At 56.2% G+C, this 24,327-nt stretch overlaps 2 protein-coding genes across 12 annotated transcripts in view; both read left to right on the top strand.

Moving 5' to 3' along the window:
* Nucleotides 1–3,143: 3,143 nt before the first annotated feature.
* On the top strand, nt 3,144–10,681 carry WBP2 (WW domain binding protein 2). Of its 2 annotated transcripts, XM_017674796.3 has the most exons (8): nt 3,145–3,298; nt 5,331–5,439; nt 6,642–6,777; nt 7,671–7,763; nt 8,403–8,537; nt 8,747–8,869; nt 9,378–9,454; nt 9,561–10,681. In XM_017674796.3, exons 1-8 carry the CDS (start codon nt 3,240–3,242, stop codon nt 9,612–9,614), a joined length of 786 nt encoding a protein of 261 aa, XP_017530285.2. In that variant the 5' UTR covers nt 3,145–3,239; the 3' UTR covers nt 9,615–10,681. The 2 variants fall into 2 exon arrangements, with proteins under 2 accessions (XP_017530290.2, XP_017530285.2); XM_017674801.3 differs by lacking the exon at nt 8,403–8,537 and having other exon boundaries at nt 3,144–3,298.
* Nucleotides 10,682–10,805: 124 nt separating this feature from the next.
* UNC13D (unc-13 homolog D) overlaps nt 10,806–24,327 on the top strand; it is a 35,039-nt gene continuing 21,517 nt past the window's right edge. For 5 of the 10 annotated variants that reach the window (XM_073235936.1, XM_073235938.1, XM_073235934.1 and 2 more), the window contains exons 1-31: nt 10,806–12,051; nt 12,757–12,792; nt 13,059–13,166; nt 13,281–13,340; nt 13,432–13,498; nt 13,749–13,929; nt 14,355–14,399; nt 14,533–14,601; nt 14,760–14,829; nt 15,014–15,118; nt 15,207–15,299; nt 15,375–15,478; nt 16,611–16,818; nt 16,918–17,042; nt 17,177–17,267; nt 17,356–17,412; nt 17,493–17,590; nt 17,698–17,749; nt 17,826–17,959; nt 18,056–18,176; nt 18,501–18,644; nt 18,822–18,920; nt 19,032–19,238; nt 19,416–19,484; nt 20,492–20,571; nt 21,833–21,938; nt 22,016–22,087; nt 22,499–22,582; nt 22,677–22,797; nt 22,995–23,118; nt 23,675–23,871. In XM_073235936.1, coding sequence (XP_073092037.1) covers nt 11,935–12,051; nt 12,757–12,792; nt 13,059–13,166; nt 13,281–13,340; nt 13,432–13,498; nt 13,749–13,929; nt 14,355–14,399; nt 14,533–14,601; nt 14,760–14,829; nt 15,014–15,118; nt 15,207–15,299; nt 15,375–15,478; nt 16,611–16,818; nt 16,918–17,042; nt 17,177–17,267; nt 17,356–17,412; nt 17,493–17,590; nt 17,698–17,749; nt 17,826–17,959; nt 18,056–18,176; nt 18,501–18,644; nt 18,822–18,920; nt 19,032–19,238; nt 19,416–19,484; nt 20,492–20,571; nt 21,833–21,938; nt 22,016–22,087; nt 22,499–22,582; nt 22,677–22,797; nt 22,995–23,118; nt 23,675–23,871 — 3,244 coding nt within the window. In that variant the 5' untranslated portion in view covers nt 10,806–11,934. Of the gene's footprint in view, nt 12,052–12,756; nt 12,793–13,058; nt 13,167–13,280; nt 13,341–13,431; nt 13,499–13,748; nt 13,930–14,354; nt 14,400–14,532; nt 14,602–14,759; nt 14,830–15,013; nt 15,119–15,206; nt 15,300–15,374; nt 15,479–16,610; nt 16,819–16,917; nt 17,043–17,176; nt 17,268–17,355; nt 17,413–17,492; nt 17,591–17,697; nt 17,750–17,825; nt 17,960–18,055; nt 18,177–18,500; nt 18,645–18,821; nt 18,921–19,031; nt 19,239–19,415; nt 19,485–20,491; nt 20,572–21,832; nt 21,939–22,015; nt 22,088–22,391; nt 22,583–22,676; nt 22,798–22,994; nt 23,119–23,674; nt 23,872–24,327 lie in introns of those variants that run through there. The other 5 variants (XM_073235937.1, XM_073235939.1, XM_073235932.1 and 2 more) reach the window with 4 other exon arrangements.

The following is a 24,327-nucleotide window of genomic DNA, read 5'->3' as shown; positions in this document are numbered from 1 at the left end:
CAGATACACTAAAGGCAACCACAGTCAGAGATACAACTCTGTAGCACACTGATTTGGGAACCATAAATACGGGACAGCACCCACTCCAGGAGCTGGGTGGACGCAGGCTCCAGTTTCCTCTAGGGGTGGGCACTATTCTCAACTCCAGCGCTCTCCTCTCCTCCTCCCCCCCTTGCACCCCACCTGCCCCCACCCTCATCCTCTCTTCTAGGACAGGGGTTTTCGAGCTGAACAATTTGGTGCACAACTGTTAGCAATTTTTAAATGACAAAATATAACCGAAAATCTCAGAGCAAATTGTAATACAAAGAAAAAATTTTCCCAAATCTGGTCTAGGGAAAAATTTTTTTTTTTTGAGATGATGTAATTTGGTCTCCTTTTGAGAAAAAAATAGCATGGGTGTGATAAAATACTTAAATAATTTTTGGATAAACTTTAATGGCATTAAAATTTGTCCTGGGAAATTAGTTACCCACTCACCCACCCATCAGCGCACCAGGGGCCTTTTCTTTGTGCACAAGAGGCAGTAAGACTTTTTTATGCACTCATAACTCATGTGACAGCCAAGCGTCCTTCTACAGCATACAGTGGGGTAGGTATTGTTTCAGGGAAGTTTTGTTAAAGCCTCATCAGCCAACCACCAGCAGATACAGCCTCCAAGGGGCTGCAGGTTGCCTGTCCGCCCTCAAGAGGATGGAGGGAAGTAGTTTCTGTTAGAGTTAGGTTCTGATGAATTCTGAGGGCCTATGGGAAACAAAGATAGGTTCTGGAGTGGCTGCTGTTTCTGAGCAGGCATTAGAAGCAGCAATGATAAACTAAGGTGTTAGGTTCTGTCACAAGGAGAGTTCCATAACACCCCCGCTAGTAGTTGGGATTGCAAAACCCATCTAGGGGGCATTATGGATAAGAAAACAGTAGTCACTGGGATAAGGGAACATAATGCCAACCTCGGGAGAAACCATGTTTCCTGCCTGCTGTGTTTGCTACAGGCTTTATCTGTGTCTGTCCCAGCAGTTTTTTTCTATTTCAGTCTGAGCTGAGTTTTATTCTTTCAATCTCAAACAGGTTTTTACTTTCAGTTGCACTTATAAGTAGATGTCCATATTGGGTCTTGATATAAAACATATTTCTTACTATGGGTCAAGGTAAAACACGAAAAAAAAAGTTGCTTCCAACTTTTTTGATGTCTTGGCACACGCAGAAAATGATTATGCATTCAGCACAAATGGTATCCGTCTGCTCACTGGGGCAAATAGATGGTATCGTGGTGAATAGGAGCAACAGTCCAGCAACAGTCTGGAAAACATGAGAAATTACAGCTCAAATAAAAGTGATTACTTCTGGAAACAGGCACAGCTTAGATGGACTCAAGTCAGGTGAGACCTGGGCCCAAATGGAGCATTTTGCTGCTGTCTTTGTTCAGCAGTGAACTGCCTGAGGCCCTCCATGTGGGTTCCAGAAATGACCTGCCCCCTCCGGAGCCAGGAGCAACCCTTGCAATATGTTTGCATGGTCATATGTTTTTATGAAAGTTCCAAAAGTTGGACATTTAAGCCAGAATCAGTTAGCCTATTATCTCTTCTCCCCTCCCACTCCCTCTTCACCACATTTCCCCTCTTGTCAGGAGGCCTCAGTTTGACTACAACACAGTGTATTCACGTACCCATATTTTAGTTCTTGAACGGTGCCTCCAAAACTGAAAAATTCAGGCCCCACAAAACCTACATCACTGTGCACTGAGTCACCAGCCCACCCCGATTCCCAGACCCTTGCCTCAGTGGGATATTGCCAAAAATAATGGTGGGGTTTTCCTGAAATTTTATATCCATAACCTATTTGTTATTCCAACGGAAGCATATTTTATACACTGTTCAGTACTTACCTAGCAACCTTTCCCTATCAACACACAGAATTTGACTTCATTTTTAAAAATTAGCTGCATAGATTGTATGTGCCCAAATTAATGTAACCCCTTGGGACTGATTTCATCACGTCCACTATGCACTAATTTATTGCAGTTGTCCTGGGAGGTCCAACCGAGTTTTACACAAGACCTCACAGAAGGATGTTACCTGTTTCATAATCTTCCTATTTTTGTTCTTTCATTGAGGAAATTTCTCTAAAAAGGTATATCAAGCTGGTAGATTCCCGGGGTTGGCCACACGTGTCTGCTTAAAGTCAAACTCCGACCCTTTAAGATTAATGTTGCACCAGTAGCGTCACTTGGGGAGTGAGACCTTGCTGCCCAGTGAGAGCCGCCCAGTGCTGGATCACCAGCTGAAATGAGTCAGTTCTATTTTCTAAGTCGTTAAGTCTGGGGGCCTATCTCACACTGTGCCTAGTTCCATTCAGTTATTTCCAGACTTTTAAAAATCTTTCTGCAGGGACGCTGCAGGGCAGGAGGGACTGCAAACGCAGAACATTCTAGAGGGAATAGCGCCACCAAGAGGCCAGCTGTGGTAGAGGCGGCGGGAGGCTGGGGCGCTCTCCCCAGATAGTAAATTTGGTGGGATCGGGTCAGGGCGCCAGGTCCCCTCCACACAGATTTTCATCCACCTCAGCAGAAGGTCCGGGTTGATTTCATGAAAGGGATAGAAGTTTTTCCTGACTCTTCTCTGCCAGTCAGCAAGTCTGCCCAGTCGCTGGACTGAGTCTTATACTCGTGTGCGGCTCAAGTGGCTACCCCAGTCGGGAGCAGTCACATATAAATTCTCTGTAAACGTTACAGAGCGAAGGAAGCCCTAGTAAGTGTTCAGCGCTCCACACACCACGTTTAGGTTACGGACCCCACTCAGTATGATCTCTTGAGTCCTGGGCACTTACGGTTAATTCCCCTGTGACATGTCCAACTGTTTCCTCCCTCCCTCCGCGGACTTGGAGGGGGAATACGGATGCGCAGGCCGATCAGTTACGCATTAGTGGAGCCCATCCAGGCTGATTGAGAGACTACAAGTTCCAGAGTGCATCTTTCTGGTAGCGCAGGGAGAGGTTGAAGTTAAAGGAGCATTGCCTTCTGGGAAGCATAGTCTTCCACTTGTTTGTGATGCAGGCGAAACAACAGGGAGGGAGGAAAGGGAGTAAACTATTACCACGTGACACTCGGGATCAGGTGGTTGGGCCAGCCTCCGCACAAGAGCTGTGATTGGCTGACACTAATATGAACGACGCCATTAGGGGCGGGCCGAAGAGGGGCGCAAGCGCACTGCATTGCGAGTCTCGGGACCCCTTTCCTGGAGATTATGGCGCTCAACAAGAATCACTCGGAGGGCGGCGGAGTGATCGTCAACAACACCGAGAGGTGAAAACACCGAGGAAGGATTCTTGGGGGCCTGAGGACGGGTTCGAGGGGTGGACAGTGGGCAGTGGGGGAGAAACCTGTGAAGACGGAAAACATGGGGTGCGGTTGGGGGGTGACGGCTGGGGCGGGGCTGGAGGGAGGTGGGTGGGTCGTGGGGGAGGGGCCTGGATGTCGCTTATCTGCTGTGGGATGGGGGTGGGGTGAGGCGGGGGGCTGATGTCCGGGTTTGGGGAGACAGGTGGGACCTGGGGGTAGGTCTTGAGTCTCTTTCCCAGGGTCGGTGACGTTAAGAGAGGGGAAGAGCCTTAGACAAAAATAGTTGCCATTTACTGGGCGTTAACTAAGTTACTACGTGTCAGGCACTCACTGCCCCTCTTCTATCTTAATATGGAAATCTTGTGAGGCAGATACTGTTATTAGACACATGTTATATGTAGGGAAGTTGAGACACAGAGAGGTTAAGTAACTTGCCTGAAATTACAGAGCTGTCGGTAACAGAGATGAGATTCCAGGAAAGAAGTCTTGACTCCAAAGTCAGTATGCTTAACTGCCAGCATGTAACCTTCCAGCATATTCCAGAACTGCTGAGTTTCTGGTTGAGAAACTGAGGCCCAGAAGTTAGATAGATAAGCTTTGTGAAATGCCTGACACGTTTTCTGGCACGGTGACTGTTCTTGCCTCTTTCTCTTGAATGCGTGTTGACTTGGGTCACTCCCCAGAGCAGAGGTCTCCCAACTTCAAGGTTCCTTCTACCCACTCAATTAATTCGATCTCTCCCCCAGCCTTTGGGCTCCCTGGATGGCTTCTCTCTCCTGTAGCTCCTTGGGCATTAAGAATCAGACCAGCCAGAACTGGTTGAGCTATGCTGACCCTGAAGCACCTCTTGAAGGCAGAAGGAGGTTAGGAGAAACCTGCATCCCCCAGAAGCAACTTGGCGGAGGCAAGGCCTTGTAGCCAGCCGAGACCAGCCCCCAGCCCAGGGCCTGTCACTCTCCAGTGGTTGATGAGTCACAGGGTACTGGCACCTCAGAGTGCTGACTTTCCTCCATCTCACCTGCTCGGGGTCTAATTGGCCAGCCCGTTCCTGGTAATGACCCCTTTTCTTTGAGCTGTACTTCCCTTTGCTGGTACCAGTCCTTTTTCCCACTTAACCCTCTCCAGTGAAGAAAGTTGTGATGTTTGGGAGGAGGAAGAAGACAAATGGAACCATGTGAACTTGGACCTTGTTATCTTACAGAGAAACCTCATATTGCTCTTGCTCTCAGCTTTTAGCCTGTGTACCAGCCAGTCTCAGGCCCAGAAAAACAGTTTTGATGCCACTTGTTAACATCTACTGAGACTTTTTCTTTCTTTCTCAGTGGGACTTTTCTGGCACAAGAGCATATCTATCCTTCTGGGCCTCCTACCTGACTTAGGTCTCAGTGCTGCTAAGTAATGGTGTGCCTTGTTTTAGAAAATTCTTCAGCTTTTATTTCTGAAAATACTGTGCCTATGGTAATTGGAGTTTAAATTGGATGTGCAGAATAGCCCACCTTACTCTTCAAGTCATGGACCCCTCTGAGAGTGATGAAAGCTGCCGATTCTCCCGGAAGAGTGCCCTCGAGGGCTGCATGGGCTGACATTCCTTCAGGCTCAACTAAGATCCTGTAGTAAGCCCATCTGTACTGTGTAGAGTCATGTTGTAAAATGTTTATCGTTGGGATTAAAAAATAAGCTAACCAGAACAGAGCACCTGTCATAAGGACTCAGAAGAAAATAGAGGCGTTAACCCAGTCTAACCCGATTGGAGGGCCTGTGGCGTCTCTAGAGCCCTAGGACTCTCCACTGCTGGTCGCTGAGGCTGTGTAAGTGGTGTTTGGGGAAATTCTGTAGAACCCCAACTTGCTTTTCTCTTCCATGGCTGTACTAATAGTATTTTCACAGCGGTGTTGAAACGTGATGGCTTCAGGCATTTGCCTGCCAGGTGGGGCCAGTCCCTGGGCAGATCCTGGCTGCAGACTCTCATCTGGACCTTCCTCATTTCTCATGATAGCATCCTAATGTCCTATGACCATGTGGAACTTACGTTCAATGACATGAAGAATATACCAGAAGCCTTCAAAGGGACCAAGAAAGGCACCGTCTACCTTACCCCTTACCGGGTGAGTTACACAGCATGATGGTTGGTGTGGAGGCTTGGGCTCCTGGGGGCCGATGGGGGTCTTAGGTCGGCCTCAGCCTCAGCCTCGTGAGCCCCGTGGCCTTTGAACTGGTGAATGTTCATTTCTCCCGCTGAGCAGGTCTCTCTCACTTGTCCCTGGGTTCTAGAACCACCAGGCTCCTTGTGCAGCTGCACTGATCACTGGGCTGTGAATCTTTGCCAATCCCAGGGCTATTGCTGCAAAATCCCCATGTCAGATGCAACTTCTGGGACGACTTAGGCCTGGAGGGGAAAGACTGTGATTATTTTGATTTCTGTAAGAGTAGGCCATGAGGCCTCTGTGCACACCTAGAGTGATGAATGTGGTAAACAGGATATAGTAGCATGGCCACAGCCTCCGGACTGGGCAGAGAGCCCAGCAGAACCCTGCAGAGTGAGAAATGCCAGACTGCAGAATGGGCCTAGTTTGTGAGTTGCCCAGGCAGACTCTGAGACTTCCAGGGGACCTGTGGCTATTCTTAGAAAAGGATCACTGCTTGTAGCTGCCCAAGAGTGGGACTTAAAGGTAGCTGGAAGAAAAGCACGCCTTTAAAGTTTGATCCACGGGACTTGGTGGAGACAGGGGAGCCTTGAAACCTCATTTCTGGTAGTGCAAGTGGCATCTTCAGTCACAGATTGAAATCACGGGTTTAAAACAGAAGGGCTTCCCAGGCGTGGGATGTGCGGCTTGTTGCCGTTTGGGCAGGAGGGTTACAACAGCGCATTCTCTGACATCTGACACCCCCGCCACTCCCTTGTTTTCATTCTGCGAAGCTCAGCCAGACCTCCCCTCCAGGAAGTCTTTGTTGCCCCTGCCCCTCTGCCCTAGCTTTGCAGACCCCTTGACTCCCACACCATACCTGCCACCTCCTCACCACCACTTAAATGACAGAGCGGTCTGCCCTTCTCAAGTACGCTGTCTGTGAGTGGCACTTTTTTCTTGTGAGTACACGTCGGGCCTCTTTGAGCCAGGCTGTGTGTAAGGCCTTTTACTTTTAAAATATCTCTCTGGTTCTACCTAGTGCAGCGAGAGCGTGGAGCTGCTGGACCCTGGCTTGGGCCGCTTGCCGCAGCACTGGGAGCAGACTCATCACGCACAGGACGTGATGGCTGTGTGGTCCGTGGTCTGGATGGTGATGGCCCTTGTCCTCTCTCTCCCTGCAGGTCATCTTTCTGACCAAGGGGAAGGATACCATGCAGTCCTTCATGATGCCATTTTATCTGATGAAGGACTGTGAGATCAAGCAGCCTGTGTTCGGTGCAAACTATATAAAGGGAACAGTGAAGGCTGAAGCAGGAGGTGGGTAACAGGGGCTCAGGGACACAGACGGGGCTTCCAAGAGAGACTCTGGGGCGCTGCCTTGGAGACATCCTCTTTGGCCCCTTATCCCCCTGGCCTTGTCCTCTTCCTGACTCTGAATTAGCTTCTGAGACCAACACCTGGGCTGCCAGCTGTTCAGCGGAGGTGGGTTTTTGGTTGACAAGAGCTAGGAAATACTGGCAGTAAGGATGGCACCTCAGATCAGTCTCCCAGAGAATGAAATCAACACAGTGACTGAAAACTAAGTAAAAATACTTGTGACTTGGCAGTGTGTTCAGATTTTAGGTGTGGAAGGAACTGTGTCAGGTTCTTGGGCAGGACCTTTTTCCTAGAGCCAGGAAGAGCCGGCGGCCCTCCGTGACCATCAGAGAGGCCCTGGGTGCTGGCAGCTCTGTTGCAGACTCAGTAGAGGCATTTATGTTGAGCTTGGCTTCCGCTCACGCCCAGCCAGACCAAGCTTTGCTGTCGAGTTGCCAATGGCTCTCCTTTGGCAGAAGCCAGGCTAGAGGGGCCAGAGGGTCTGTCTTAGGCCCCTCGGGGAGTGAACTGCTCTGAACTTGAATGTCAGTTGCTGCTGAGTGTACCTGCTCTGGAGAGCTGTTTTTTTTGGCGGTGAGAGGCCCTTGGGCAGATGTCCTTATGGGGCTGTAGATGGGAAAACAAGCTTGTTCCGAGAAGGAAAAGCCCTCTGTTCCAAAGAGTGAAGCACGCACAGGCAGGAGGCAGGCCTGTCCGCAGAGCTGGCATGCTATGTGGGCTGCAGGCCACCGGGGCATTGGAGAGGGATCTGCGGAGGACAAAAAGCCATCTCTTTGGGTATTACCTGTGTTCTTTTCCTGAGTGGTTGACATCCCGTTCGCTTCCCTTTCCAGGTGGCTGGGAAGGCTCTGCCGCATATAAATTGACCTTCACGGCAGGGGGCGCCATTGAGTTTGGACAACGGATGCTACAAGTGGCATCTCAAGGTATTAAGGCTCTAAAAATTAGGGGCCAAGGACATACCGAAGTATGTGGGTTTTTTTGTGTGTTCAAGTTTATTTTCTGTTTTATTTTTTAAGCACTCAAGATAAGTCTGGGCCCTGGCTGGGTCTAGGAGTTGGAAAGGGAGCCTGTAATAAGCATCACTCTCCTGTGCCTCAGAGACCGGGTCCCCCTGCCTGGGCTAGGGATAGCGCATTTTGATGGAGCTGTTTAGACTCAAGGATCTTTTACTGTGGTCGCATAAAAAACAAAAAACCCAAACACTCAGCTGACCGGACATTTTAAGTCACTAAGGGATGTGTCCAGCAGATGTCCTCCCCTCACCCCAGCCTCACCCAGCTCTGGTCTTCCTCCTCCCCTCCGTCCATCTGTCTGTCCCTCCACCCCGTCCTGGAGTCCTTGACCCCACACCTACCCCCAGTCTGACCTCTCCCCATCTGGACCCCTGGCCTCTTCCCTGAGACCAACTTGGCACAGGTGGGGAGCACAATGGAGGGGGGTAAGGCATGTCCGCTGTGCACATTCCTGGGCTCCTGCAGCCGCCCTGGGCAGGCGGTGGCACTGCCCTCACCCCAGCCCCCAGGGCGGGCGGCACTCATTTCTCTCTCCCCTTGTACTTATAGCCTCCCGAGGTGCAGCCCCCAGTGGAGCCTATGGGTACTCTTACATGCCCAGCGGGGCCTATGTCTTTCCCCCGCCCGTCGCCAATGGAATGTACCCCTGCCCTCCGGGCTACCCCTATCCACCGCCCCCACCTGGTGAGTGTGTCCTTTGCTGCCCACCCTTCATCCCACCCACACCCGCACACTAAGCACCCCCACCCAGGCCAGGGGTTTGTAGAGGGGAGATTTTTCTCTTTAACCTGCTACAGGACCAGTGGAGAGGCTGGAGAGGCCCCGGAGGGCGCCGGCTGCGGGAGCCGGAGCCGGGCTGCTCACTGGGCTTCTGTCACTCTCTTGCTGAGCAGAGTTCTATCCAGGACCTCCCATGATGGACGGGGCCATGGGCTATATGCAGCCCCCGCCACCGCCCTACCCCGGGCCCATGGAACCTCCTGTCCGCAGCCCTGATGTCCCCTCCACTCCTGCAGGTGAGGCCCTAGGCTGCTCGTGGTCTGTGGGGACCAGCCCTTTCCTTCCCTAGGTTATGCAGAGAGCCTCTGAGAACAGGTGGAGGCTGGTTGGAAGCCCTAAATGATGGATGGTGCCTAGCCTAGTGACCAGCTCGGGGGCCAGCAATGTGGTGACCTGGTGATAAAGAGCTACATTCTAGCCCCCACTCTGTCCCCTGCTCATGTGCCTTGGGCCAGGAGGGCCTCCCTCTGTCCCTCAGTTTTCTCTCTAACAAATACCTGGTGGGTTGTGGTAAGGATCACATGGGCAGAGAGGTGTAAAGGGACTGCAAGGGACAGTGGTGTAGTGCGTGTGAGCGCTTGGGAGGCTTGATCCACTGCTTCACTGATGGAACTGTGTCCAGAGCGCCAGCTGCCGGGAGCAGTGGGGGCTGGGGCCGCTGGGCTCCAGTGCAGCTCTGGGGGCACGTGGAGAGGAGGTCGGGGCTTGTTGCTGGGCCTTAACTCTGCATATTCGCTCTCTTAGCCGAAGCCAAGGCTGCCGAAGCAGCTGCCAGCGCCTATTACAACCCAGGCAACCCGCACAACGTCTACGTGCCCACGGTGAGTGAGGCAGGGAGCCGGGCAGCCTCACTTTGCTAGGATTTGGGGTGGGAGAGCTCATCTTGTTTTGAACCTTCTAATGTGACCTTTCCTTTTTCTTCCCTAGAACCAGCCTCCGCCACCTCCCTACTACCCCCCAGAAGATAAGAAGACCCAGTAGATGCCCCTCGCTCCCCTGCTTCCCACCTCTCATGGCTCCTTCCTTCCCCTTCCCTTGGGGCCAAGACTGGGGTTGGGGGGTGATGGGAGAGCCTTGATCTTCCTCTGGTCTGATGAAAAAACACTTAACAAGGAACTACTGTTGAGTGAAGGGAGGGGCCCCTTGACTTGGGAGCAGTGCCCCCAGCCTCCGCGTTACTCAGAGCCCAGGCGTCGCTTAGATGCACTTTTGTCTTGGCATCTCTGGGGCTCGCCTTGGGCGCACAGGGTATCCCCCTCATTCCTGTCTTGCTCGAGCAGCTTCTTCCCACGGAGGGACTCTCTAGCCACCTCCTCCACCACAGTCCAGCTCCCCCATTGGTAGCCACTTAACTCAGCCTCACGAGCTCTGCCAGGCCAGCCACTTGTCTTCCCGAGGGCCCCTTGCCAGGCCCTGCTCACATGCCCTCCACCGGTCCTGTGCTTAACCATGGAAACTCACCTTCCCACCAGACCACAGCCCGTGTTTGGTTCCTAGCCATCCAGTCTCCAGCCCCAGGCACGCTCACCTTCCCTTCCCTGTCCTGGGTCATTCTGTTGACACTGTTCTATGATGTTTGGGGCTTTAACATGTGCTTCCAGAGGGTGGGTGGCATCAGGCCAGGCTGCTGTGGCTCGGGGAGGGAGCCCCGCTTCCCAGCTAGTGTGTCTGGAATTTGCCCTCGCCTTCTCTCTTTTCCCTCTAGAAGGGGCGTCTTAGGCTGGAACTGGAGAATGCACATCGACCCCTTATGCCACTTGGGGACAGCTGGGTGGGCGAGAACAAAGGCCCCCGAGCCCTGGGGCCTACTCTGGGTCTTGAGTTGACTATGACCTCTCACCACCTGCCCAGCCTGCACTCTTCCCTTTAAGCTTTATGTCCGTTTGGCATGCCCCCCGAATGCACTAAAATTTGTTCTCATTTGCTCCTGGACTGGCTGTGAACAGAGGAGATGGTTATTTAAAGAGAACTCCCTATTTATTTGACCAAAAAAAAAACCAAAACCCAGTTAATATATTAATGTGAAATAAACCTTGTTTGCACCTTGATTTGTTCGATGGAAATGTGAAGTAAACCTGAAGTAGCTGGACCCTGCCTGGCGTTGTGTGGCTGATGGAGCAGAGCTCTTGGAGGAGGAGGGCTGCTGGCTGCGGAGGGGCAGGCGGAGGTGCTGGGGACGCTGTGCCCGCCCTCTGGGAGCTTGTTCCCACAGGCCGTTTGGGCCCAGGACGCTGAGGCCTCTCATCTCCATTCTCTGGGCAGTTGCTCAGTAACTGCCCCACACCTCTTGAGTCCCGAGGGGCCCAACTCAGCCCAGCAGCTGCCCTGGGTGGGAGGCCCTGGAGCAGGGGTTCCGCTGGACGTGAGCTGCCATGGCCCTGGCTGCTGTGCCCACCGTCTTGCCTTGTGCAAGTGCAAGCCTGGCCCCCTGTGTCCGAGGGGAGGGGCCTTGCCAGGCAGTGCATGCCCTCGTGCCACCCTCCTTGGGCACTTCGGTGCTTGGGGGCAGGGGAGGACAGGAAATAGCCAAAGTCCATGCCAGAGGCTTGTGCCCTGCTGGGCCCTGGCCTGGAGGAGGATCCCGGGGGTGGTGTCAGCCAGCCTTGGATCTCAGAGAGCTGGGCCCTGAGCACCCATTTTCCTGGCTCTTCGGGATCAGAGTGCCCTCAGGAGAGGCTGGGCAACCCCCTACAAGGGCGTTTGAAGGGAGCACTCTTCTGACCATTCTTGTGGGGGCAGGGCTGCCCGTTCCCAGCACAGCTTGGCCCTGTCACCTTGGTGGAATGTCACCTGTGGGGCCTAGCAGGCTGAGCAATTGGCTGCCTGCAGGGAGATACCTCTAGAGCCGCCACCCTAGGCCCTACCCACTCCTGGTCTGGGGCCCATTCAGGGAAGTGTGTGACCCCCAGTGGCTTCCCTCAGTCCCCAGGCCAGCTGGGCACAGCACCTGTGGAGGGACAGGGCCTCTACCAGCATGCCCTGACGCCCCTTGCTGGGGCGTGCTGGCCCCGCCCACAGAGGGTGGGGTGGGGTGAGCCAGACCTGCCCCCTGGGCCTGCTTTCTGCCTCCAGCCTGGAGAGCTCCTCCCAGGGTCCCAGTCAGAGGTGGGGAGGAAGGAGCCGGGCCTGGGAGCCAGGGCCCCAGAGGTGGTGAAACCCTGACCTGGCTTCCCCCGCCTCCTCCCCTGGCATGGGGTGGCGGCACAGGGTGGCAGCCCTGGCTCTTTACGTAATCCTGTGGCTTTGCTGTCTTCACCCACAGCAGCGGGCCCAGTGAAGGGGAAGGGCAGGGCCAGCCACCATGGCGACGCTCTTCTCCCACCCCCAGCGGCGCCCTCCCTTCTTGCGCCAGGCCATCAAGATAAGGCGCCGCAGGGTCAGAGATCTGCAGGATCCTCTGCCCCAAACTGCTCAGGAGGTAGGTGTAACCTCAGTGGGGAGAAGAGTGGCCTGGGTGGGGCCCTAAGGTCTTGGGGCTGGGCTGGGGCTGAGGCTGTGGTCCCCTCCCCTGCCTACCCCTATGCCTGGGCAAAGCCTCGGGATTGGCAGAGGGGGTCTGCCACATGTTCTCTGGAATACCCTGGGCCTCAGGTCTGAGCTTTGAGCCAACCTACCTACCTCTGGTGGGGCCAACATCTCCATCCTCTGCTTCTCCAGCTCCCAAGGCATGAGCTCCACTAGGCAGGCAGGGTCCCTTCTGTGAGCCGGGCTGCTTGGGGATCAGCTGAGCGGCCCCCGGGCCTGCTTGGCATGAGCCCCTGTCTCCCACCTCCGCTGCTGGGCCTCACTTCCGCCGCTGGGGTGCCGTGCGTGGCCACCAGATAAGCAGTGCTGTTTCCTCTGGGGAAGGAAGGGGGGCTGGGGCCACGGTACCAAGAGCTCACGCTGCAGTAGCCGCTGAGCGCTGATGGACCTCAGCCATAGTAGGCCCGGGGACAAGGAAGGTGGCCCAGGGATCAGCCCCCCGGGAGGCCTACTGGGGGAACAGGTGTGTGGCGTGGGCTGGAGGCTGGGGGCCAGGGCGCCGGGACCCAAGCCTGGGCCTGCTCTGGGAGGCGCCGTTCTGCCGCCTGAGCCCTGGTCCAGGCCTCCCAACACCTTGTTTTTTCCTCTTGGTCCCCAGATCGAGCCTCCACCCCCCCACTTCTCCCCGGAGGAGGTAAGAATCGGAGTGCTGGGGGGCCTCAGGGTGGTGTTAGGAAGCAGCTCTGCATCTTCCTGAGCAGCCTCCTTGGCTCCTGGCCAAGGCTGAGGGCAATGGCCTGGGGGCACGGGGGACTTCTGGGCCTCAACCCCTCCCCTCCCCTGTGCATGTGGGCTTGTCCCTGCTTTGGGCTGCGGTCCTGGTGCCAGGGGTGGCTGTGTGGGGCTCGGGCTTAGTGGTGGGTGGACGGGGGCCCCCGCAGTGACCCCGCTGTGTCTCAGCGGACCCTGCTCTATGAGGAAGCTCTCTACACTGTCCTGCACCGCTTGGGCCAACCTGAGCCCAGCCACGTGATGGAGGCCTCCGAGCTGCTAAGATACCTGCAGGAGGTGAGTCCAGCCCCACTCCACCCGTGCCTTCCTACAGCCAGGACTCAGGAGTCCTTCCTCCCAGCCAGGCCACCCCAACCCTGTGCCCCAGCCCCCACATTCCTACCCCACCAGGCCTTCCACATGGAGCCTGAGGAGCACCAGCAGATACTGCAGCGGGCCCAGGAGCTCGAGGTAACCTTGGTCCAGGGCCATCCTGAGCACGGCGGGGGGCTGGGAAGCCCAGCTCTGTGTGGAACTCAGGGGTCTCCTCCTTTCCCTCCAGAAGCCAACATTTTGTCTGAAGGCAACGGTGAAACAAGCCAAGGGCATTCTGGGCAAGGATGTCAGCGGTGAGTAGGGGCTGGGGAGCTCTGTGGGCCTTCTCCCAGGCTCCTTCGTCTCCCCATCACAGTCTGTCCCAGAACTCTTCGCTGGAGCGTCGTCTCCCAGGTGTCCCCCGGGCTCGCCCTGTGCTGCTGGCCGCTGGCCCCTGGAGTCTGGGAGGGGGAGGGGCTCTGCCCCCAGGGTTCACGTGCTGAGGGACTGTTTCAGGGAGCCCAGGCAATGCCCTGACTGCCTTGTCTTCCTCCTCCTCCCCAGGGTTCAGCGATCCCTACTGCCTGCTGGGCATCGAGCAGGGGGTGGGCATGCTGGGGAGCAGCCCCGGGTCCCGGCGTCGGCAGAAGGCTGTGGTGAGGCACACCATCCCGGAGGAGGAGACCCACCGCACACAGGTCGTCACCCAGACACTCAACCCCGTCTGGGACGAGACCTTCATCCTGTACGTGGCCCTGCCCCAGACCCCACCCTGTCTGGGGCTACTCTTGGTGGCAGGGGTCTCCCAGTCAGTGAGATCAGCAGGGCTTCCTGGCTTGGGGTGGGGACTTGGCTTGACAACAGGAGGAGCCTGCCCCTGAGGCAGAGGAGACAGCCATGAGGCTAGACAGGACAGAGCAAGGACCTAAATGCCACATGTGCTGGCCAGGTGCAGAGGACTGGGCACTGGGTTGATTGTGGCAGGGTGGTGGCAGCCTGAAGCCTTTCCTTAAAGGAGGGAGGAGTTTGCAGGGAGGGACTGAAATTCAACAGAGATAATATCGGGGATGGCAGCTTTGGGGGACAGCTGCTGGGCTGGGATAGCCTGTTGGCCTGGTCAGGGACATCTAGCCCTGCAAGACTGTCAGCCATGCCCTTTTCACCCTATAGGGAGTTTGAGGATATAAACAACTCAAGATTTCATCTGGACATGTGGTGAGGGACATGCCCTGCCCGTGAGGGTGGGGAAGACGAGAGGGAAGAGGGTGGTGGCAGAGCCTCCTCCCAAAGGGGTCAGCGATTCCCAGGATACCCTTTCTGCCTCTTATTCAAGCTTCTGCCCCACCAGGGACCTGGACACTGTGGAGTCTGTCAGACAGAAGCTGGGGGACCTCACAGACCTGCATGGGCTGCGAAGGTGAGTGCCACAGGGTCCCCAGGGGCACGTCGGCTTCTTCCGCCCGCCCCTAGGCTGCAGGCTCTATCTGGGCCCACGTGGCTGCAAGTTGGGGACAGACCCCAGCCTGACCTCCAGGCTCCTGGTCCATCCTCCTCACGGGGCCCTGCCTGGAACAGGATCTTTAAGGAGGCCCGGAAGGACAAAGGCCAGGACGACTTTTTGGGGAATGTGGTTCTGAGGCTGCAGGTGAGTGGAGTAGGGAAAGAGGCTCAGGAGAGAGGCTTAGGGGGCTTATGAGGGGCTCAGGGGGAGGGGTTACAGGTCTGCACCAAGCAGAGCCTGGGATCTGCCTCCCATTGCCTCCCCTGCCCCCAACCGCGTGAGGCTCATGCTGCTTGTGGGCCTGGTCAACTGCCTGCCCACCTGCCAGGACCTCCGCTGCCGGGAGGATCAGTGGTACCCTCTGGAGCCTTGCACCGAGACCTACCCGGACCGTGGTCAGTGCCACCTCCAATTCCAGCTCATTCACAAGAGGGTAGGTCTGGGGCTAGGGCCTGGATTGTGCAGCTGGGCTGCCCCAGGCCTGGGGTCCTCCGCTCACAAGCCTCCTGGCCCTGCCGCAGAGGGCCACGGTGGCGAGTCGCTCCCAGCCCAGCTACACGGTGCACCTCCACCTCCTGCAGCAGCTGGTCTCCCATGAGGTCACCCGGCACCAGGTACTGCCCTCCTGGGGCTGGGTGGGGCCAAGGCCTGCCTACCAGTTCCTGACCCCCCTCTACCTGTTCCCTCAGGAGGGCAGTACCTCCTGGGATGGGTCACTGAGTCGCCAGGCTGCCACCATCCTCTTTCTCCATGCCACACAAAAGGACCTGTCCGACTTCCACCAGTCCCTGGCGTGAGTGCACAGCCCGGAAAGACCCCTGAGGGGCCATCTGGGAGACACCCCCCTCTCCCTCCCTATTGCTCTCCTGTAAGTTGGCAGCCCAAAGTCTCATCCTCGAGAGATTTCTGTTTGACCCAAACTGTATGTTTTAAGTTTTGAATCAGTTGCCAACTTTTAAATAGCTGGAGATTCCGCGCCACAGATTCACACCTCCAGCTTCTCATGAAACCTAAGTGATGGATTGGCAGAGCTGTCATTTTCCTGGGCTGCAGCTGGTCAGAGCAGAGTAACATATCCTCCCCAGCCCATCACAGTGGCCACTGGGCCCACTGTACTCTTACATCACCTGAGTCCTCATGGGCATTTGAATTTGCCACCCCTACCCCTGCCCCATTTCCCAAAGCCATTGCCTACAAATCTATGTAAGGACATTACCGCATCTATGTTGAGGGCCTGCCACATTCCCAGTACCAGGTTAGATTGTGGGAATGCCAGGAAGGGGCACACAGGAGAGTTCACAGACATCTCAGCACACATGAGGAATGCACAAGTAGGGGCACACCTCGGTGCTGGCCAGGAGGAGGAGTGAGTGGGTGCTGCTATGGGCCAGGGCTGACACTTGGTATTGAGTAGGGGGCAGAGGAGGCTGTGGAGAAGTCAGCTTCTTGGACGATGGGCAGGTGGGTATTCCCGGATAGGTGGGGGGATGCAGATGGGGCTGCACACTGGACAGGCACTGGTGGCGAGGACCCAGCTTCCCTTCAGGGCCCAAGCATGCAGTGCGGGCCGCCGCCATGTCCCAGCGGGGCAGGGGCCTGTCCCTGGGCTGCTGTTCTCCAGCCTCCTTTGCCCTCCTACTCGAACCTTGTCTCAGTTCTGTCATCACCTCTGTGAAGTGTCTCCTGAATGTCTAAAGGGAAGTTACAGCTGATGTTTGCTACATATGCATGAAGGCTCAAGACTCCAAATCTGATTTTTCAAAAGAAATAAATCCTTCATTTTTAATCACAAAGATATTAACTTAAGAGATGGGTGATTAACTTACACATTTAAAAAACACCTCTGGGAACAAAAGCAATCCTGCTGGCGACCTTCAGCCACTGATTTTCATTAGGCACTGATTTTCAGCCTCTTTGGTGGGTAGGGCTCCACCAGAGGCCTCGGAGCAGGGGCAGCACACTGTCTGTGTTGAGGCCAGCGCTGGCGGGAAGCTGAGGATTCCTGTCTGCTGCAGGCAGTGGCTGGCCTACAGCCGCCTCTACCAGAGCCTGGAGTTCCCCAGCAGCTGCCTCCTGCACCCCATCACCAGCATCGAGTACCAGTGGATCCGGGGCCGGCTCAAGGCAGAACAGGTGGGCCAGGGCAGAGCGGGGTGGGGGCTGGGTGTGAGCCAGAATGGCCGTCCGGCCCATAAAGCAGCTCCCTCCTCATGCATTGTCCTGGCCCTGCAGAATGTGGAGCTGGCCAACTCATTCAGCTCCCTGCTGGCCTACGGCCTCTCCCTCCTCCGGAGGTTCCGGTCTGTCTTCCCCTTGTCTGTGTCCGACTCCCCAGCCCGGCTGCAGTCTCTCCTCAGGTCAGTGGCTGCCTTTGCCCTCCCTGAGTGGGGTCAGGAAGGAGGGAACAGCGGGGGCACCTTCCTGGTGGGGAAGCCTGCAGGGGGAGTGGGGTCTGGGGCAGCAGGCATCTTCGACTTGTCTGTCTCCACAGGGTCCTGGTACAGATGTGCAAGATGAAGGCCTTCGGGGAACTGTGCCCTGACAGCGCCCCCCTGCCTCACCTGGTGACTGAGGCACTGCGGGTATGACGTGGCCATGACGTGGCCCTGGGATGGGGAGGGCAGGTGTGGGGCCTAGCCGCCCTGCCGCTCACTGTCCCCATGCCTGCAGACGGGCACTGCGGAGTGGTTCCACCTGAAGCAGCAGCATCATCAGCCCATGGTGCAGGTGAGGGGCTCCAGCCAGGTGATGGGGGTCGCGCAGGGTGGCCCTCACAGCCCTGCTCAGCTCACTTCTGTCCCTGCCAGGGCATTCTGGAGGCGGGCAAGGCCTTGCTGAGCCTGGTACAGGACATCATTGGCGACCTGCACCAGTGCCAGCACACATGGAACAAGATCTTCTACAAGTGAGCCAGTGGCTGGGTCAGGAGGGAGTGTGGCACAGTGGGGACTAAGGGGACCCTGGTGTGTACAGCCAGGTCATGCCAAGTCACACCTGCTGCCTCTCCTCCAGTACCCTCAAGATCGACCTGTTCTCCACTGCTTTCCTGGAGCTGCAGTGGCTGGTGAGGCTCTCCCCAGTCTCCAGGCCATGCCCTCCCCCAGGCTCTGGAGCTCTGCCCACCAGCCTACACTTCGCAGGTGGCCAAGCGAGTGCAGGACCACACCACGGCGGTGGTGAGCCGCCCTGTCTCCCCCGACACAGGCGAGAGTCTGTTCCAGCTCTACATCAGCCTCAAGGAGCTCTGCAAGCTGGGTCCCGTCCCCTCGGAGAGGTGGGCAGCAGGCGGGCTGCATACAGGGTTGAGGAGGGTCGGGGAGGCCTGGCGCTGACCCCGGCCTTCCCCAGGCTGAGCCCCGGCTCTCCCCAGGGCCGGAGTCCTGGCCCTGGACGGCTTCCACCGCTGGTTCCAGCCGGCTATTCCCTCCTGGCTGCAGAAGACTTACAGCGTAGCCCTGGCGCGGGTGCAGCGGGCTGTGCAGATGGACGAGGTAGGGGCGGGGTCTCGGTGATGGGGGTGGGGCTTGGGGATACACTTGGACCTCCGGGATGGGCAGAAGGAGTAACAGAGTTGAGGGTTCCCTAGAGGCCAGTTGTATGCAAAACGCTGCCTCCCGTTACCCTTGGGGTTAACTGTGGCTTGCCTTTACAGAATCCTGGGGTATCTGGGCGGAGACTTGCTTGTTCCCCATTTAGGTCCCTGCCCAGTTCAGTGCTTACCTGTGGTGGAAGGTCTGAATGCTTGCAGAAAGAAGGGGGGCCATAGATTTGACAAGCCCTGAGCCTTCCTTTCTTTGTGCTCCCCAACCTCACAGTTAGTGCCCCTGGGTGAACTGACCAAGCACAGCACGTCAGCTGTGGATCTGTCCACCTGCTTCGCCCAGATCAGCCACACCGCCCGGCAGCTGAACTGGCCTGACCCCGAGGAAGCCTTCATGATCACTGTCAAGTTCGTGGAGGTGCAGCATCTTCCACATGTCCTTCCCCACCTTTCTAGGACAGCTTCATTTCCACCCACCCTGTTTCTCCCAAGCTTTTGTTCTAGCAGTCTTCAAAGGCCTATGTCCCAAATCCCCCAAGTCACCGAGATTCTGATGCCACCCAAACACGCACTGATCATTCCCTCCCTACTGCAGGACACCTGTCGGCTGGCCCTGGTATACTGCAGCCTTATAAAGGCCAGGGCCCGCGATCTCTCTGCAGGCCAGAAGGACCAGGGCCAGGCAGCCAATATGGTAAGGGTGGGAGCTTCTGGGCTGGGAGCCGGGGGCCAGGGTGAAGGTAGAGACTGCCTGTCCTGGCATTATCCAGGAAGCTCTCCATCCCTCGCCCATGCCTGCCCCCAGTTGTGTGTAGTGGTGAATGACATGGAGCAGCTGCGGCTGGTGATCGGCAAGCTGCCCACCCAGCTGGCATGGGAAGCGCTGGAGCAGCGGGTAGGGGTTGTGCTGGAGCCAGGGCAGCTGCAGAACACGCTGCATGCCCAGCTGCAGGGCGCACTGGCTGGGCTGGGCCATGAGATCCGCACCGGCGTCCGCACTCTGGCCGAGCAGGTACCTTGTCTGACCCATGTGACCCCACCCCACCCATCTTCAGCCTAAAGTACCCCAAGCAGGACTTGGGCAGATGTCCAGCCCCCACCCTTCCTGAACCTGAACTCGGGCCCCAAGCAACCTCTCTGGATCCTTCACTCATGTCCTGGCCTGCCTTCTACTGTTTTGTGACCCCAGCTGGAAGCAGGCATTGCCAAGCACATCCAGAAACTTGTGGGCATCAAGGAGTCTGTTCTGCCTGAGGATGTGAGTGGTTCTTCCTGTTTGCTGATCTTTGTCAAAAGGTTGCTTAGGATGGGCAGAGGGCTGAAGGTCCTGTGGTGTCAGAGATGTTCCCCAGACTTGAGCAAAGAATGTTCCCTCTTGGGCCTCAGTTTCCTCCTTGGATGCTAAGAGGGCTGGTTTGGGTCAGTCCACAGCCTTCTTCAGCACTAATGGTCAGTGTGGGGGAAGCAGTGAGGGAGGAATTAGACTTTACAGCCAAATAGACCTGGGTGTGTATCTTTCTCAGCTGCCTCATGGCATAGCTGTCCTGTTGATACAGACCAGCTGACTTCAGTTACCTCAGCTGTCAATGGGAATAGAAATATACACCTCTGAGTGTTTGGGAGAATCATTTATCTATCAACTATCAATACCCACTTTGTTCCAAGCACTGACTTAGGCACTGGGGATAAGTATCAGTGAACACCATGACAAAAGTCCCTGCCTTCCTATTCTAGCTTATATTCTAACAGGGAGGGTGAAAGAAGAGCTAAGTTGAGGGTATAGAACTAGAGTCATGGCTGTTAGTACAACCACGGCTCTGACTACAGATGTGCATGCATATGTGTGTATGAAGATATATCCACATATGTGTATATATGTACACATATGGTGTGTTAGATGGTAAGTGCTAAAGAGGAAAATAAAACTTGAGGGCGTGGAAAGTGTCAGAGGGTTGTATTTTTAGATAGTGGCCAGGGAAGGTCTTATCCAGAGGTGACAGCTGAGTCAAGACCTAAAGGAAGCGAAAGGAGTCATGAGGATTTCTAGGGGCAGGAACATCAAGGGCAAAGGCCCTGAGGCAGGACCATGCCTGGCAGGAGGCCAGTGTGGCTGGAGCCTACTGTGGGTAGGGGCAGCCCTTGCAGACTTTCCAAACAATGCACACAAAAGCTCCTGGCTCCATTTCCTCCCCCAAGTCAGGGCAGGGGCGTGGGGGTGGGGCCTGGACAGGCCAGAGCCAGACATGCCGCTTGCCCTTCTCCCAGGCCATTCTGCCCCTGATGAAGTTCCTGGAGGTGAAGCTCTGCTATATGAACACCAACTTGGTGCAGGAAAATTTCAACAGGTCTGTAGGAGCCACCTGTCCTGCAGTGCCCCACTGTCTCTACCTCTCTTCCGCCCACCCCTCCTTCCCAGACTCAGTGTCCATCCTCTGGGGAGGATGCAACCATCCTGTGTTAGCTCACACCCCCAGTGAGCCTCTGCCTAAAAGCTCACTCGCGGGGATAGGGAGCTCAGTGCCTCACATCTCATCCTAGGCTGAGCCCAAACCTGCCTGGCCTTTCTCCCTTAGCCCTGGGCCGTCCTCAGGGCTTTGCCACTGCAGCAGGGAGAGGTCTTCCTCTCCCCCAGTCTGGGGAACTTCTAGTTAGGGTCTCTTTTAAAGCAGGGGCCCAGCACCGTGGACAGCAGCAGGTAAAGGTCAAGGGTGTGGGCTGAAGACCTGAATTCAGACCCAGCTTCACTGTCAGGTGGCAGTCTTGAGCAGATTACTTATCTGTACAGAAGACTGTGGTTCTAGCCTTTATTGAGGATGAAGTGAGTCATGTGACACGAAGAGCAACGCTTGTGCACAGGAGGTGGCTGGTGACAGTGACCACAAGGTCCTCCACTCGGGGTCTGGGCCCGGAAGAGGCCCTCACAGAGTTCAGCTCCATGCCCAGTGGTGCGGCAGGACCTCAAGAGCTGTTTCTTGGGCCATAGAATGCCATCAGTTTAGCTCTGATTTTGATATAAAACAATTTAATGTCCTCTAAGATAGGAGCTTTACTCACTAATGTCTCAAAAACCATTAGAACAGTGTCTGATATATATAAGCATTTATTAACTACTTGTAATATAGAGCCTCCCCCATCCTTAATTACACATTTTTTTTGTACTTAACTGCCTGACTACTTTGACATGCAAAATTTGTGATTTTAGGTAGTTACTGGGACTGTGGTTTGGTTGCTATTTTTCTTCTCCCCACAGGTAGTGATGCTTATGTGGGCTGTGTGCTGAAATGCTATTCAGTGTGCCCCCCACCCTCTTGAATCATGATTCTGTCACTGGCAGCCAGCCTTCCCTCCACCCTGTGTGTTGGGGTTTGATAATCCTATTGAGAAGATTCTTTCCTAGGTTGTGAGACGCATTAGTTAAGACTGGCTCCATCTGCCCCTCTGCCTTCCCTCAGGAGAACAGCCCTGGGCCCAGCCTCACCTGAGAAGCAGGTGGAGGTAGAGGGTAGGGTGGGGAAACCTGGGGCCCATAAGGCCTCTCCTTTCTTAAGAACATCTCTGCTTCCTCCTCGTCTGTCCCCATCCTGTGTCTGGCATCCCTCACTCCAGCCTTCTGACCCTGCTCTGGACCCATACACTCACAGTGCTGGTGGAGGTGGCCGCCTCCCAGCGGAGCTGCCCCCTGGCCTCTAACAGGCTGAAGATGGCACTGCAGGTAATACCATCAGTGACAACAAATCATAACCTTGGTGGGAGACTACCTGGGATCACCTCTGATATCTCACCCCCCAGAACCTGGAGATATGCTTCTATGCAGAGGGTTGTGGCCTGCCACCTGAGGCCCTGCACACGGCCACCTTCCAGGTAGGGGCCTTTGGTAAGCTGGTGTGTGTGCCGGGGGGAGACAGGACATCCTGTGTTCACCTGTGTCCAGGACCAACTATGTAATTTACAGGGCCCAGCACAAAATCAAAGTGTCAGCCCCTTTTTCAAAAAATTTTAAATCTTAAGACAGCAACAGCAGAGCATTATTAAGCCAAGCATGGTGAGGGGCAGCTGCACAGGGCTGCATGGGTGGCACACCTGTGAAGTGTACCCTGTGTCTCTGGCTGGCTGCCAGGGCAGTCCTGAGGGTATATTCCCCTGCCTGTGGCCCCATAATGCCTAGGGCTTCCATATATTGACATCACCCGCTTCCGCTGAGAACTCCTGAAGAGCAGCACGACGTGGCTGAGTGTGAGTTCAGGTGACTTCTCACCTGTGCCCCCTCCCCAGGCCCTGCAGAGGGACCTGGAGCTGCAGGCAGCCTCCAGCCGCGAGCTCATCCGGAAGTACTTCTGCACCCGCATAGTGCAGCAGGTGAGGCCGCCTTCCTCCACCGCACCTGCTACGCACCTGGGGCCCCGCCTCACACGCTCTGCCCCAGCTGACACTGCCTGTGGTCCCACCCCAGGCAGAAACCTCCGCTGAGGAGCTCGGCGCCGTTACAGTCAAGGCCGCCTACCGTGCCTCTGAGCAGAAGCTGCGAGTAGAACTGCTCAGCGCCTCCAACCTCCTTCCCCTGGACTCGAATGGTGAGTGGAGGCTGCCCACTGCCCGCTCCCCATGTTCCCACTCTGCTCTGCGTCCTTGGTGGTTCTGCTCGCCTAGCGGTACACCTGGTACATTTCCAGGAGGGGGCAGTGCTTCTGAGCCACGCACTGCTGCACAGGTGGGCATCAGATGGGGGCTGGGGTATCCCTGGCCAACGTGTCCCTCGGCCACTTGCTAGGCTCCAGCGATCCCTTTGTCCAGCTGACGTTGGAGCCCAGGCACGAGTTCCCTGAGCTGGCCCCCCGGGAGACCCAAAAACACAAGAAGGACCTTCACCCGCTGTTTGATGAGACCTTTGAATTGTGAGTAGGCCCCACCCCTGCTGCCCTTCCCCAGCCCTGCACCCACCTCAGGGCTGCTGCTCTCAGCTGGGCAGGAGTTCCCCTGAGATGACCGCATTTGGGTCCCAGGGAGAGAGCTAGGGTATCTGCCAGCACAGGCCTCAGACCTGCTCCGCAAGATATTCTTCCGGATGAGCTCACGGCTGGAGGCTGCCCGTGCAGGGCCTGGGGAACGGGCACAGTTGAGAGGAGGTGGATGGGACTGTTGGGGGTGGGGGGAAGACTACCACCTTAGACTGAGAGGCTTGCTTCCAGGGGTTGTCCCTGAGGTCTTCGGTTCCCCACAACAGGCGGGCCTGGGGATGCACAACCCCCTGGTTTAAAGCATCAGCCCATGGTCACAGCAGGTGTCAGCATGTAGCTGGAGGTATGCCAGGCTGACAGCTGACTTCCTGATCTTAATCCTCATCAGTCGATGGCCTGTTTCTCCCAGCCCGGCCTGTCCTCGAGAAGAGGGGTGGGTGGCAGTGGCAGCATGTGGGGCAGGCAGCTGAGTTCTGCTCTGTCCCCTGCTCAGCCTGGTGCCTGCTGAGCCGTGCCAGAAGGATGGGGCATGCCTCCTGCTCACGGTGCTGGACCACGACACGCTGGGGGCTGACGACCTGGAAGGGGAAGCCTTCCTGCCCCTGCTCTCAGTACCAGGCCTGACTGGGACCGAGGAACCTGGCGAGGTGCCTCAAACCCGCCTGCCCCTCACTTATCCGGCACCAAACGGTAGGCTTGAGCACCAGAGCAGGGTGGCGGCTGGGAGGCTGAGAGTGGGGCCTGGCCCAGCAGCGGGGGTGCAGGGGAGGAGCTGTCTGTGAAGCTTCGGGCAGGCGCCCCACCCCCGAGAGAGCTGAAGGTGGGGTCAGGGAAACTCCTCGGGGAAGCCTGTGGAGCCAGTGTGGCAACCTGTGTTGCTGAGTAGTTCTCTCCGTCTAAGTAAGAGAGCAGTGAAACTTAAGCTGGGCCAAATGTGGTGTGACTTCCTGGCAGGGCAAGGTCACCAACACATCTACCCAGAGAGAGGGGCCAGATCTCTCTGACTGGGGGCACATCCTTGCAAAGCGTTCCCCAAGCTTGCTGTCAGGAATAGGTCATGTATTTGAGCACTTACTAGGAGCCAGTTCTAAGCGCTTCACATGAACTCTTTCAATGCTTACGGCTGAGTGTGGGGCCTGGTCTGGT

Source organism: Manis javanica, chromosome 4, assembly GCF_040802235.1.
Source record: "Manis javanica isolate MJ-LG chromosome 4, MJ_LKY, whole genome shotgun sequence".
Classification (NCBI taxonomy): Eukaryota; Metazoa; Chordata; class Mammalia; order Pholidota; family Manidae; genus Manis; species Manis javanica.
Note: the sequence above shows the minus strand (reverse complement) of the source record. Positions and strands in the feature narration are given on the sequence as shown.

What these genes read in the sequence shown, in the direction of transcription:
- WBP2 (XM_017674796.3), top strand. Translation starts at nt 3,240, where the DNA reads ATGGCGCTCAACAAGAATCACTCGGAGGGCGGCGGAGTGATCGTCAAC. An exon ending in AGTGAAGGCTGAAGCAGGAG is followed by an intron (nt 6,778 to 7,670) that starts GTGGGTAACAGG and finishes TTCCCTTTCCAG; the next exon opens with GTGGCTGGGAAGGCTCTGCC. An exon ending in GCTACAAGTGGCATCTCAAG is followed by an intron (nt 7,764 to 8,402) that starts GTATTAAGGCTC and finishes TTGTACTTATAG; the next exon opens with CCTCCCGAGGTGCAGCCCCC.